At 40.8% G+C, this 14152-nt stretch overlaps 2 protein-coding genes across 7 annotated transcripts in view; both read right to left on the bottom strand.

Moving 5' to 3' along the window:
- LOC125561222 overlaps positions 1–1777 on the bottom strand; it is a 37825-nt gene extending 36048 nt beyond the window's left edge. For all 6 annotated transcript variants that reach the window (XR_007307254.1, XR_007307258.1, XR_007307257.1 and 3 more), the window contains exon 1: positions 872–1777. The gene's annotated coding sequence lies outside the window, so the exon portion shown is untranslated. The remainder of the gene's footprint in view (positions 1–871) is intronic.
- Positions 1778–1921: 144 nt separating this feature from the next.
- Positions 1922–14122, bottom strand: LOC5520338 (glutathione S-transferase P). Its single transcript, XM_001640115.3, has 4 exons — positions 13666–14122; positions 4112–4159; positions 3611–3697; positions 1922–3303 (listed from the first exon to the last, which is right to left on the bottom strand). Exons 1-4 carry the CDS (start codon positions 13982–13984, stop codon positions 2864–2866), a joined length of 894 nt encoding a protein of 297 aa, XP_001640165.2. The 5' UTR covers positions 13985–14122; the 3' UTR covers positions 1922–2863.
- Positions 14123–14152: the final 30 nt, after the last annotated feature.

Here is a 14152-nt window from a genome sequence, read left to right on the forward strand (position 1 = left end):
TATGTCTACTAGTATGTAATATTGCAATGAGTGGGATTGAGTGGATAATGATGCCTGGCCAACGATGCATAAAAGAATTTGTCTAGAGAGCGTTTGTACCAGCGCCTAGAAAAGTCACGAAACTTTACCATCATCCTGTGTTGACACAAGCATTCCAATTCCATTTAAAATCCCAAAATAAGTAGAAAGGAAGAAGATAATTTTTAGCGACGAATCGTCATAATTGTACAATTTTCATATCGGCGCTCCATCGTGTCTGAAATTGTAATTTCTCATTTAGACAGATTATACTCAAAAACCACTTATAATAGGAGCAATAAGGTATACAGATCACGGATAAGATATACAGTTCACGCTAAGCAAACAGTGCCCTTTGCTAAACGATACTGCTGGGAAAATAATACTAAAATTAAAAGACGTAAATACGAGCTGTTCGTTTTATTGTAGCGAGTCATAGTTGGCGCTAAAACTTTGACCTTAGGACCTTGCAAAAGTGATACAAATATTCGCCAAAAACTCTTATTTAGATAAAAAAATAGTGTACTTGGAAACTAGGGTGATCATGATTTAGAGTAGTTTATCTTCTTTATTGTAATGGTACACATAAAATCCAGTGAATGGTACACATGGGTGTAACATTACAGAATGGTCCACATAACAGTATTAGCGTCGATAACGAGCCCGAAATCATCCCTTGAAAAATATGTTTTGGAGGATTTTTTAGCAAGACTTTGACTAACGAACACATAACATTTACTGTTCGGACATATGGCATATCGAGGTACTTCTTGAGTCAGGGACTGCGTTACAGGCGCTATAGGTACTCTGCTAAACAGTAGGCACTCCCAGTTAAATAAATGATGGTACTAACCTTACATCTGAGGTGTCCTGAAGCTCTTATGAGGGCGTACCTTTGACATTTACCATGGAAATCGATCCATTAGTTCGTTGTAGGTTTCTAGACCTCGATTGGAAGGCCGGTCACTATAACAAATAGTTATAGTTGAAGAAGTACTTCAGGAATTAATAAGAATCGTATTGGATCCTTCCTAATACTTGAACAAGAATAGTAGGATTTTCAAGAAACCTGGTGTTTTTATAATATGTAGTTTGGAAAAAACGGAGGCGTTTCTCGGTTCTTTTTCTTCTTTCGGGATGACTTCAGTGCGTCTAACGCTCGTGTTTTTATTGAATGGTTGACTGGTTTAAAAAAGCGTGATATCGTGAGCATATTTGAGTTGTAGCAAATACCACTTAAACAGGCCGAGACCAACTATGGAAAGCATACTGGTTAGGCTAAAAAAGGTTGACGCCTATCGGAATATCAGTCAATAATTTATTTCTTTATTTTCAAATTCGTCCAAATATGTAAGATTCACCACTATGCAGGGCAGTGCCACTGCGTTTTGTCATGGGAAACAATTAACTAGGGGAGGGGTGTGTCCGTTATTACCTTAGCGGGTACACCAGGAAATTCCAAAAGTTATACCGAAACAAATAGAGAAAATTGTTTTTAGATACGTTGAAACCAATACTGTGAATAAGACATAAAGAGGGCAAGTGAAAAAACGAGTTGAATGATACCTTAGTGAATTATTCCGAAAATAACGCGTATGATGGATTAATTCATTTAAATGATAGTTGTGGGAAAATTCTGAATTGGCTGATCTTTGAAGAGCTTCTTTTCAAATGTGGAAATAAGCGAGAGACCGTTGCATGGAAACAGCCAATCAATGTGAGTCTAAACCAGTCACGTGTAACGCTACGTGACAGAAGAGTGACAGAGAGTGACCGGTGAATGGGTTTCGTGTCTGTCTAGTGATTAATGATAGTGGTAAGTATGAGGTGACAATTATATTTTCATAAACAATCATGGGAATCTAGAATATTGGACAGTTCTAGAAAATACCATTTGTTAAAATTCAAAGTATGTCAAAGTATTTATTGTAGGTGACTCATTACAACTTTGAAATACAGTAATTCATGTGATTTAACATAAAAGTGCACATATTATAGATTAGCTTCTATACTACCCAGTTCATAATCTAATTATGTATGTAATCAAATACTATACTGCTACTAATATAATGTATTTATCAATCAAATTTATAAAATAGAAAATAATTTTGAGCTACCTTTCTTAACCCTTTCAATAAAAGCTACACCGTAAACTGAAAAACTAACTCAGGTTTTTTTGTCTGGAATCAGCCAAGTCCCAGGCATTCTTACTGGCTTTCCTGTCCTAGAAGATGGACCATGAAGCAGCACGGGGTCTAATAGGAGCTCGCGTTTCCTTGAAAATAATGTTTACTATGCCTTTTTGTTTGAATCCTTGGAATCCATGGGGAGCAGCCGTTCTTTGTTTCGGTCACGCAATGCTCCCATCCCCACTAATGCCACTTAGTGGGGGTGAGAGCGTTGTGTGACCAACACAAAGAACGGCTGCGTGGGAGAGTAAGGAATGATACAATACTAAGTAACTTCTCTTCTCCCAAATTTTACAATTACAGCAAAATTTGAGTTTTGCATGTATTGAGAATACAACTCTGATCTTTGGGGATTTCTCCCTTGAGGTTGCCCAGGCTGAACAATACCACAGGTTGGCGCATATAGAGTGACACAACCACTTGAAACGAGATATAGAAAGATAATATTTATACCGTCCCAGGATGAAATTAAGTAAATGGTATTATATGCACACATGCATGGATATAAAACTGTACAAGGAAAAAATGAATAATTAGAAAGCAGTCTGGATATCATAGATATCACATGCAATTTTACATGGACGTGACAGTAATTTCTTTAGAGAACTGTTGCATATCTGTGCATATTATAAGTAGTATTTTTCCCACGAGCTAACCTATTTCTTGTATTTCCAAAATGGTACCCTGTGCTGTGCCTTGAGGTAAGCAGCCAGTTTGGGTCGACTGGCAAAACCCTTATAGAATGCTTCTAGATTAGGGTACTTGTGAAGAATGTCCACTTTTGTGCCTTCTCCTTGGAAATCCAGTCTTCCAAACTCTACATGTGCATCCAAAAGCTCAAAGATAACATAGTCAACCCAAGTGATCCTATCCCCAACCCAGTACAAAGGCTTGGTCTCTTTTGACTTGTCAGACTTATCTGTGTCTCCTGACTTTTCTCGTGTGTCTTCTTCGGGTTCTTCTTTATCAGGAGTAGGTGCCAAGCGCTCAAAGAATGGCAGCCATACATGCACGGTATTCTTTGTGTGGGCATCCCGGGTGGCAGAAGAGAAACTGTCACTATACATCACTGACCCCATCTTGCTTTTGAGATCATCTGAAAGGGATGCAAAGCTTAATATGTGCAATTTGCTTGAAAATACTCTTAGCTATAACCCCTGAATAAAAATACTTTACGCACACTTTCCATGGAATTTGGGTTTAAAAAATTGCATAAAATAAAATTCTATTTTGGGTAATAAAATTCAAACATACTACAACCTGTGATTAAAATAAAAAATGAAATTGTTTAATAAAAAAATCTGAAATTGGCTAAAAAAGTGCTTATGTTTGTCTCATTTCCCTGCTGGGCTGATTTCTCCTGCTGTTCATCTCATTTCCCCTCCACTAGACATCACTCTTACCTGCACCCTGGACAAGCATCTCGCATGTGTGCAGGTCTTGACAGTCACAGTCCAGTCCAAGAGAGCGGCCCAAGTGGTGCATTATGGCTGGTGATGATGACCACAAAGAACATAAGCCATTTAATATGATGCTCCACATCAACTCTCATTGGTTAATTAACAGGCTGTACACCTGTATGGTCCACTCAGAAACACATTGCAATAAAAAGCGTTCTCAAAATGTGTATAATAGATATCTTATTGACCTTGTTTGCTTTGTCCATACAATGGAGCCTCGCATTTTTCCATCTTTTTGTGTCCTGCGAGCTTCACTCTTGGGCTATAAGCCAATGGAAACACTATTGGGTCCATAAGTTCCTGTACTCGCACCGCATCAATAAGCCAAGGATTCAAGGAAAGGCTCTCTTATTTGTTTTTGGATTATTCTTTTCTACATATGTCTAATATAAATGCACAGAATAGGGGTTCTGAGGGTTTTTAAATGATATTCTTTAATCTTACCTCTACTCTGAACAAGCTGTAGGCCAGTAGTAGTGGTAATAGCAGGTACTATATGCACAGGAAAACACAAATACAATAAATTATATTAAATGCAAAATGATGCATGTCCTAATGTCCTGCATGTCCTAATGCAATTATAACAATTAAATTATTCATCGCCATATTAATGGTAAGTGCTATACTATAATAAATGCTTAAAGGTAAATGCCTGTATCAGCGGCTATCCCCATGGGTCGACCCCTGGGCAAACCACAGGTAATTTAATGTTGGGCATTATTTGAGATTGTAAGACAATCTTTGCCCTTGGGGGACAGGACTTATATTGCATTTGAAAATATGGTACTGTGAACGATGTCTTTTACCCAAAGGATTACCCTGGGGATTTGTATGGTCAGATCAAAAACGTTTCACATGTATTTCTTGCAAAGCAATGGAAAACATCTATTTCCTTGTTAACAGCTTATTTGGAACTAATATATAGATTTAACCACTGCCTAAAAGCGGAGCCAGCTTTATTACCCTATTTTCATATTGGAAATCTTTGGGCAGTTTAGGGGTATGACCCCCTGTAGAATAGAGCTTCTAGACTAGAATTTCTTTTGATAATAAAAAAGAGATCCATTATAATAACATTCACCTCAGTCTATATGCTTTAAAAAGACTAAAGTGCTGTATGCTTAATCCCCCCCACACTTTTTCAAACATGTAACTTGTTTGAAATACACAGTCCAAGCTGGATTTTATTTTATCTCAGCTATTTCTCCCACCGTAATGAAATGCTGGACTTCCTCCCAATCACCACTTCTTTTGCAGCTTAACAAAAAAAAAATATTGCTGATATTTTAGTTTTATTTATTAACAGTGCTCTGTGTAGCTTCATTTGATAGACAACTGATACTGAACATATATTTCCTATTTTACATTTCTATAATCAAATAATCTAACATATATGTGCCTTGCCATGTACAGCATTACTCGTTTTTTTTGTTGAGTACAGCTTAGAAGATCAAGAAACTTCAGCAGATGTTTGCGGTAAGAGAGCCCAACATTTTGCACCCAAAAAATACCTTTGTATAATTTTCAGCCATTTTTTAAACACAGTACGGGTACAGGTACCAAATTGCTGGAAGATGCAACTACAAATCTTTGTGAATACAAATAATATTTCAATTCACTATCCCTTTCCTACTTCAGTCTAACAGCACAGTTAATATCATTCTTAAAAATGTTAACCTCCCAGTTAAAACCCCAGACAAAGTTAGCATAGATAAGAAAAGAGAAATCACATTTGACAGCGGGGAGGGCTGCTCCTAAAATAGTCAGATGGGGTTGTTTGTCCTATATTAAGGGTAAGAAATTGTGCTAACTGCTTTTCCTTAGGGAGTGTTCAAAATGCTTAGAGAAAGAAATTGCTTGACCGCACCTAATGTGTACCTTAAGGGGGTAGGAATTACTGACCACACCCAAAGTGTTATCTCTTAGGGTTAAGATCGATCATCCCCTTCTGTTTTTATGGAAGTCTCTTTGGGTAAATAAGAATGGTAAACAGCAATTTTACCCAATAACAGATGTGGCGAAGACGCAGAAATGTAGGTTCAGAAATGTAGGTTCAGAAATGTAGGGCAATATCAACCAAACATCAAAAATATTTTTCCCAGGGGAAGAATGCAGATTGATTGAAAAGGAAAAACATATTTTAAAGGGAAGAAAGGAAAGCTAAATATTTTGCTAAATATTCTGCTCATCATCCATGTCATATATGTTGTGTACCACACGTTGGGTACCCTGTGCGGGAACGCGGTTACTCAGCCGGCCAGAGTGTTCTCAGGTTGTATGAACAGGATCGTTGATTATATGCTAAATAAAGGTTCATTCACACCTTTCTACATACTCAACAACTGGCGACGAGCTGGTGAAGGACTCAACGACCAAAGGATCGTAAGTAAACACTGCAATTCCTGCATTTACTCCTCGATTAAATCTTACGGATCATACGATAGGCATCATGCAGCCGTTTGACCAAGCCACAGAAACATTCACTTGTTACGTTGAACGGTTAGAGCTATTCTTTGATGCTAACAACATAAATGAAGACAAAAAGGCAGCCTCGCTACTTAGTTTAATCGGTCCCAAAACCTACAATCTGTAACGAGGTCTGACCTCACCCAGAAAACCCAAGGACAAAACATACCAAGAGATCATAGAAATACTTGAGGGTCATTTATCACCACCCCCGCTCAAAATTGCAGAGCGTTACAAATTTCACCAAAGAAATCAAGCGCTTGGCGAATATATCAACGCATTTGTGGCCTCATTGAAACATGACTGAACATTGTAATTTTGGGGAATTTCTTCCGCGATCGATTTGTTTGTGGTTTAGCAAATGAATCTATTTCTAAGAAATTGCTGTGCGAGCGCGATTTAACCCTAGAAAAAGCAGTCACCATCGCCAAAGCAATGGAACAGGCAGGGAAAGGTGCAAATGCATTCCACCAAGCACACACAATCCCTGAGACTGGAGCCCAGGCCCCCGAATCTGCTTGGCCACATCAGTCCCGCGTTTTCAAAATGGAGCAAACCCCACAGAAATGTATGAGCTGTGGCAAAAACACACATGCGCGCAGGGACTGTAAGTTCTACAATGCCATTTGCCGCATATGCAACAAGCGCGGACATATTTCTGATATCTGCATGTCCAGTATCAATCGCAAAAAGAGCACCCCAAGCAAGACCAAAACCACCCACTGCGTAGAGCAGGAAATGGAAGATGAGATCAAGTGCTTACACATTTTCAAATGTGATACAACCAGTCCCCCTATTCTAGTACAAGTCAACATTGAAGGGTCCCCGGTTAGCATGGAACTGGACACGGGTTCGTCAGTGTCAATCATCCCGCGCAATGTTTACGAGAGTACATGCAAACACCTAGAGCTCAAACCCGCTAAAGTAAAGCTTCGCACGTATGGTAATGAGATAATAGTCCTTATGGGTGTGGTCAACGCGAACATTAGTTATAACGACCAATGCTGTGAGGCAAAGATATATGTCGTGGATGGACCTAGAGTTGCACTCTTTGGTCGCTCTTGGCTGCGCCTATTCAAACTCGATTGGCCATCAATCAAGTTGGTTCAAGGCAAGAACACTGCACTGTCAGACCTCACAGAGAAGTATCAAGATGTTTTCAGCGACGAACTAGGCTGTCTCAAGGGATATGCTGCCAGCTACACGTCCGTGATGGGGCAACTCCAGTACACCAAAAGCACCGCACAGTTCCTTTTGCCATCCGGCACCAGGTGGAAACAGAACTAGAGAACTTAGAAAAACAGGGGATAATCTCTCCTATCACCAATAGCGAATGGGCAACACCTGTTGTCCTGGTGGTGAAGAAATCTGGTGGTATACGCCTATGCGGGGATTTCAAGGTTACGTTAAACCCTGAGTTAGTGGCCGATTCCTATCCCCTTCCAACCCTAGATGATCTGCAAGAAAAAATGAACGGTGGGTCTTTCTTTTCTAAGTTAGACCTTACCAAAGCATACTCCCAGATACCACTCGACGACTCTGCTAAACAGTTCACAACCCTGACCACTCACAAAGGATTGTACGCCTACAATCGACTTCCATTTGGCGTAGCGTCCTCAGCGGCAATTTTCCAGCGACAGATGGACAGAATTTTCAAGGACCTCCCACAAGTACTGTGTTACCAAGACGACATTCTGGTGACAGGAAGAGACAGCGAAGAACACCTTACAAACCTGGAAGAAGTTTTGAGACGCCTACACGCCAATGGTCTCACAGCACAACGAGAAAAGTGCGAATTCATGCAGCCATCACTGAAATACCTCGGTCACGTCATCAACAAAGACGGAATCCACCCCACGAGTGACAAGGTAGAAGCCATCAAGACGGCACCATCACCTCAGGATGTAACCCAGCTCCGTGCGTTCTTAGGTCTTGTAAACTACTACCAGAAGTTCCTACCCAACCTATCACAGGTCTTACAACCTCTTCATCAACTGCTGAAAAAGGACACCAAGTGGTGCTGGAGTGCCAAATGCCAGAAAGCGTTCACCAATGTCAAATCAATGATCACAGTTGACAACGTGCTGGTACCCTATAACCCAGATCTCCCAATCATACTCGACTGTGATGCGTCGGCATACGGCCTGGGCGCTGTTCTATCGCACCAAATCCCCGATGGGACAGAGCGTCCCATCGCGTTTGCCTCGCGAACAATGAACAGCAGCGAGAAGAACTACGCACAGATCGACAAAGAAGCCCTCTCCATAGTCTTTGGCGTTACCAGATTCCATATCTATCTCTACGGACGCAACTTCACCCTCAGAACGGACCACCAGCCGCTCATGGCCATACTGGGCCCCAAGAGAGGAATCCCCCCCATAGCAGCCATGCGCATGCAACGATGGGCCACCAAGTTATCGGCATACTCGTATGATATCCAATACAGGTCATCTAATGACCACTCCAACGCAGATGCTCTTTCTCGCCTCCCCCAACACAAGGCTCCCAAGGATGGGTATTTTGACCTCGCCAATTTATACCAAGTGGAACAGATGGATCGTCTTCCCGTCACAGCAGATGACATAAGAGAGCACACAGCAGCTGACCCCTTGCTTCACGAAGTACACGATTATGTGCTGAACGGATTCCCTCGCACAACCCCGAGCGACAATATGAAGCCGTTCCTGACGTGTGCACCCGAACTATCTCTTCACGAGGGATGTGTCATGCGAGGCCATCGCGTTGTCATTCCGAGCGCACTGAGAGCATGCACTCTCGACGAGCTGCACGAGAGTCATTTAGGAATTGTCAAGATGAAGGAGCTTGCCCGTGGCCACATATGGTGGCCAGGAATAGATAAAGACATTGAGGACCTGACAAAGAGTTGTGGACCGTGCAACACCACACGGAATGCACCCCCATCGCAGTACCACCCATGGGCCTACCCACAAGCACCATGGGAGAGGATACACATTGATTTTGCCGGACCCGTGGATGGGATACATTTTCTAGTTGTTGTTGACGCTCACTCCAAATGGCTGGAAATAGTTCCCATGCGCACAACAACAGCTCCGGCAACCATCAAGGTTCTTCATGATCTTTTTGCTCGTTTCGGGCTACCCATTCACGTAGTCAGTGACAATGGCTCACAATTCACTTCAGAAGCTTTCGACAAGTTCATGAAGCAGAATGGCGTTAAACACACCACTACAGCACCGTACCACCCAAAGAGCAACGGCCAGGCTGAAAGATTCATCCAAACCTTCAAGTTGGCATACGAAGCCGGGCAGGGTCCTTCATCGCAGATCATTGCCGACTTCCTCTTGAAACAGCGCAACACCTCTAATGCAACTACACAGCAAACACCGGCCAAACTGATGTTGGGAAGAAACCTGCGCACACGTTTAGATTTGTTGTCACCATACAGACCAGCATCTCCTAAGACGGCACCTGCACTATCACAACCGTCACAATGCTTTACCATTGGCCACAAGGTATGGTATCGAGACTTCAGCGTCTCTGGGGGGAAGTGGTCTCCAGGGTGCGTAACAACAAAGATCGGGAATGTGATGTACGAAGTACAGCCAGACAAGTTCCCCCAACAACACGTTCGACGTCATGCAGACCAGCTCTGCGAAAGAACCGCACCTCCTTATCAAGATAGCATGTCTTACCGAGATCACCAGCTACTTCCGATGACCACGCCAGCAGCTGAGCCACTCAGCTGCACAGAGGAAGTTGGCGACGCTACAGAAACATTAAATCCCCCTCAAACAACAAGACAGCAAAATCCACCGACGATCAGTGAGGAAGTTCCCGAGGATGCGGGAGAGCCGGACATGCCTAGGAGGTCGTCACGCGCGAACAAGGGCATAGCGCCAGACAGGCTGAACTTATAATCGGACACGTTACTTCGTTAGTTAGGCTACCCCCGACCATACAGCTTCCTTAGAAGAGGGGGAAATGTCATATATGTTGTGTACCACACGTTGGGTACCCTGTGCGGGAGCGCGGTTACTCAGCCGCCCAGAGTGTTCTCAGGTTGTATGAACAGGATCGTTGATTATATGCTAAATAAAGGTTCATTCACACCTTCCTACATACTCAACAATCCATGTCTTCATACAGTCTCACATTATGGCTTTTGTTCACCTTATGTTCACCTGAATCAGAAGAAAATCGTTCGTTATTATTTCAATTTTCTAATTTTCTTAAAACATAGAGGAAAACAAATAATTAGATTAGTATCCTTACCAAACAGAAACAGACAACAGATCAATATTGGCTTTATATGAGAAAGAGAGACATTTTGACGTTTTTGTGTATTTAACATAAAATTTGGGACAAAAACAGGAGATAAAGAAAATAGAAAGACTTTGCAAGGATGATTGCGAAATGCTTTTTGTTTTTCCTCACACAATTGCCAATAAATAGCAAATGAATTCTCAATTAAATAAGCTTAATGATACATAGTTTTACCAACACAACTGTGTATACATGAGTCCTCAAGGTCGTTCTTACCTGAGCTACAATCCTCAACAAAAGTAAGTGGGACACTTCCCATACGAACAACCGCCAACCCTCTCCCCCCGATTAATATTGGTTAGAGGCGTTTTTTCAGCTCAAAACACAAGCAGTAGCAAGGTGATCATTTGCACTCCAACAATGAGGAAGGGGGAGGGAAAGTGTCCCATTAGTTTTGTAAAAGATTGTCTCAGAAGTGGAATGATTGGAATTTTGTCACACTTATCATCAATTTCTTATAATGTATTCTCTTTACCCTATGAAAGTTTTTCAATCTATAAATTATTCGAGCTTGAAGTCAAGATGTTGACTTCCCCAGAGAATACTTTTGGTATATCTATGCACTATATAGAATATTTTATTCAATTAATTTGAATTAAATGAAGGTGCGCTAGGATATTTGCAGACTATAATTTTGTAAACTATAATATTTATTTGATGTTGCCAAAGAGACTGTCTATATATTGTGTCGATTGTCTCCATTTGCAAAAGCAGCCATCCCTTGGAGTATTTAGCCGAAAAACACCGCTTTTATGGCCAATTTAGGTAATAAATACAGGCATAGAGACTAAAAAGATCATCGCCTAGTAAGTATTTCCCAATTAAACAATAAATAACAAATCGACTAAAGAAAGCAATAAATAGGCGGTTAATCTGTTGTAGAAAACATGATAGCCTCGTCTCATTTCATTTTAATGTACATCACAACAAGTGTTTATACATTTAGCATGGCGGTGCAAAAAAGCGGGTGTGGGCCGTGTAACGGCCTACTATTTTTAGAAAAATATTATTCCCACTCATGGTAGCCGGATTTCTTCAATTATTCGTCTATTCTATTACCATCACAAAGCTATTTAGGTTTATGAAGCTTTCAAATGATTTAAAATATATATTAAGGCTTTTTTCAACGGTCAACCGTGGTAGACAATTTATATAAAAATGAACTTTCTTTTTATCTTAGTAAAACGACGGTCAACCGTCTACCATGAGCTCTCTCTCTAAAATGCAAACCCTCATTCAAACAAAACTAGTGTCAATTAATGAATCTCAAGTTAATACTGTATTATTTTAGAGTTCCAAATTCTTTCGTAAGGCATTTTTTAAACAATTTTAAAATGGTTAACCGTTGGTGTTACTCGTTGAGCCACATAAGCAAGAACAGAAGATGTAGTCTGTAGCCGTCGATTTTAGCGAATGCTCTACAGAAAAAGCATTGCATACACTTTGCTTGAACTCTTCAAGCATAACTGTGTGTCAAAGTGTCAGATATTTAGCAAAACTATTGTAAAACAGATGAATTTATTGAATTGACCTTCTCCCAGAGACAAGCATGCGTGACTAAATTTGTAGTGAAAATCTCTCACGTAATAAATTCTTCATAGGCGGTATTTCTTATATGAAGAAACAGATGAGATTGTTTACAATGAAAAATAGTCGTCTTTGAAGCTTCTGTCCAATTTTACGCGCGATCCTGGCACGGTAATTGTATGTGTTTGATTTTGACGTTCGCATGGTTGTATCGTCGTTGTGTTATCAACGATGGTGTTTCCTGTTCCAGGACCTGTCAATCACTTGCTCAGACAATCTTCAACAAAAGTAAGTGGGACACTTCCCATACGACCAACCGCCAACCCTCTCCCCCCGATTAATATTGGTTAGAGGCGATTTTTCAGCTCAAAACACAAGCAGTAGCAAGGTGATCATTTGCACTCCAACAATGAGGAAGGGGGAGGGAAAGTGCCTCATTAGTTTTGTAAAAGATTGTAGATAGATAAGTCTTGATTTGTAGATGTATTTTTCTTATTTGTATTGAAGAAAAGTTTCTTTTACGATTATAACAGAACTGAGAAGCCGTTTCAGTGCGTGCCTAAATAGCATCCAATCAGCGTTCAAGAAATTGATCTCTCAGCCAATTAAAAACACAGTGGAAGCAAGATGATTAAATAGTGACACCGGGAAAAACAGAGAAGTTGTAAAACGACGAAAATCATTTTGTTTGAGAGTTATTATCAGAAATATTTGCAAACAAAAATAATTACACTTAAAAGGAATATGACAGGAGTTACGCTTTGATTCATATATTCTATTCAAACTATTTTGAATTGAAATTTTCGTCCGGAACTCACCTTGACTGTCCATGTTGTGGTGTTCGCTCGTTAAGAGAACAATTCTGTATTTTAGCTATCATAAATAAAACTTTTCTTTTTTGATTTTTGCTCTGTAACATCATAATGAGAATAGTAGTGCAGAGCTTCGACAATTCCCTGATACTGTAAATGCTGCTGGTTTTGTAGCCTTTTCCTTAAACTATAAAGTTTTCAACCACCACACCAGAAGAAGAAGTCGAGCTGATATTCCGAGCTTGTAAGAACAAAGCAGTTCCTACAAAGCAGTAGACAGATGTATCCTTCAAATTCTTATTTTCATACTGCCATTTGACTGGATAATTAGTTGCATTTTCTCTATTAAACACTTTTTTCGTCAATTCTTCCCTGCCAGCTCTTGTCCCATAGATCGTTTGATGTCGAAAGTCAGAATAGGCTTAGTCCCCCCCCCCGGCTTTTCAAGCCCCCCCCCCCAACCCCCAGTTCCTGTCGGAGCCAGTCTGTCATTGGTTTAGAGTGATCAATCAATTAGCCAATTAGCTGGCCTGGTTGCATGAGCTGGTCAGCATGTGACATGACGTCATTGACCACAAATTTTGAGTCGCCTAGTTTATGACCAATTTCTATACCTATGGAGCTCCGCGAGGAATAGGGGTTTTGTCACTTTTTTATCGCCCCATACCCAGGGGAATTTTTAAGCACTTTGATTGAATGTTTTTGCAAATCCCCCATGGTCGACACCTGGGGAAAGCCTCTGATACACGCATAAACACAACTTTCCTCAAATGATAATTGAACACCGCATATCCGTTCACTTCAAATTACACCTGTCCTAAATACAATTACGGCCGATCTTTCAAATTTCCGGAGGAAACCCCACAAAATTCCTCATCAATTACTTACCTTGACCAAATGTGAAAAGCCCAGTTTGAATTCCCTTCTGCTTCACTGTGGGCCAGTCTTCTTTCGTGTAGTTTGTCTCGGCATAGAGAACTCCATTGTCTTCCATCATGAGGCGAATTCCCTCAGCCTTTCCTCTCGAGCCAAAATAATGAAGTGTTACTTGACCAATATCAGTAATCGGAGCGCAGCCATGTTTACCGTGGGCGATCTGGTTAAGTTTGTTTAGCAGGAACTGTCCTTTTCCGCTGTAAAATACGGCGGCTACAAGTGCTATCAGTGCGAACGTGAGTTGTATTCCGGCGTTCGACCGTTCCGCCATACTGGCTTAGAGATGTACTAGGACCCATGCCTTCTTGTCGAGGTGCAGTTTAACACAGGAAACCCGTACAACATTACTTTTTCGATATAATCCCAATGTAAAATAAGAAAGAATTATAAGCCATAATATATTCTCCGCCAGTTAAAGCATTTGCAATTATATTTATCA

The sequence above is a fragment of the Nematostella vectensis genome, chromosome 1 (genome assembly GCF_932526225.1).
Source record: "Nematostella vectensis chromosome 1, jaNemVect1.1, whole genome shotgun sequence".
Classification (NCBI taxonomy): Eukaryota; Metazoa; Cnidaria; class Anthozoa; order Actiniaria; family Edwardsiidae; genus Nematostella; species Nematostella vectensis.

Bases quoted from the DNA above. Each gene is read 5' to 3' on its own strand.
- LOC5520338 (XM_001640115.3), bottom strand. From the start codon at position 13,984: ATGGCGGAACGGTCGAACGCCGGAATACAACTCACGTTCGCACTGATA. The intron at 4,160-13,665 runs GTAAGTAATTGA...CTGTGCATATAG, and splicing joins GCTTTTCACATTTGGTCAAG to TACCTGCTATTACCACTACT. The intron at 3,304-3,610 runs GTAAGAGTGATG...CATCCCTTTCAG, and splicing joins GATGCTTGTCCAGGGTGCAG to ATGATCTCAAAAGCAAGATG.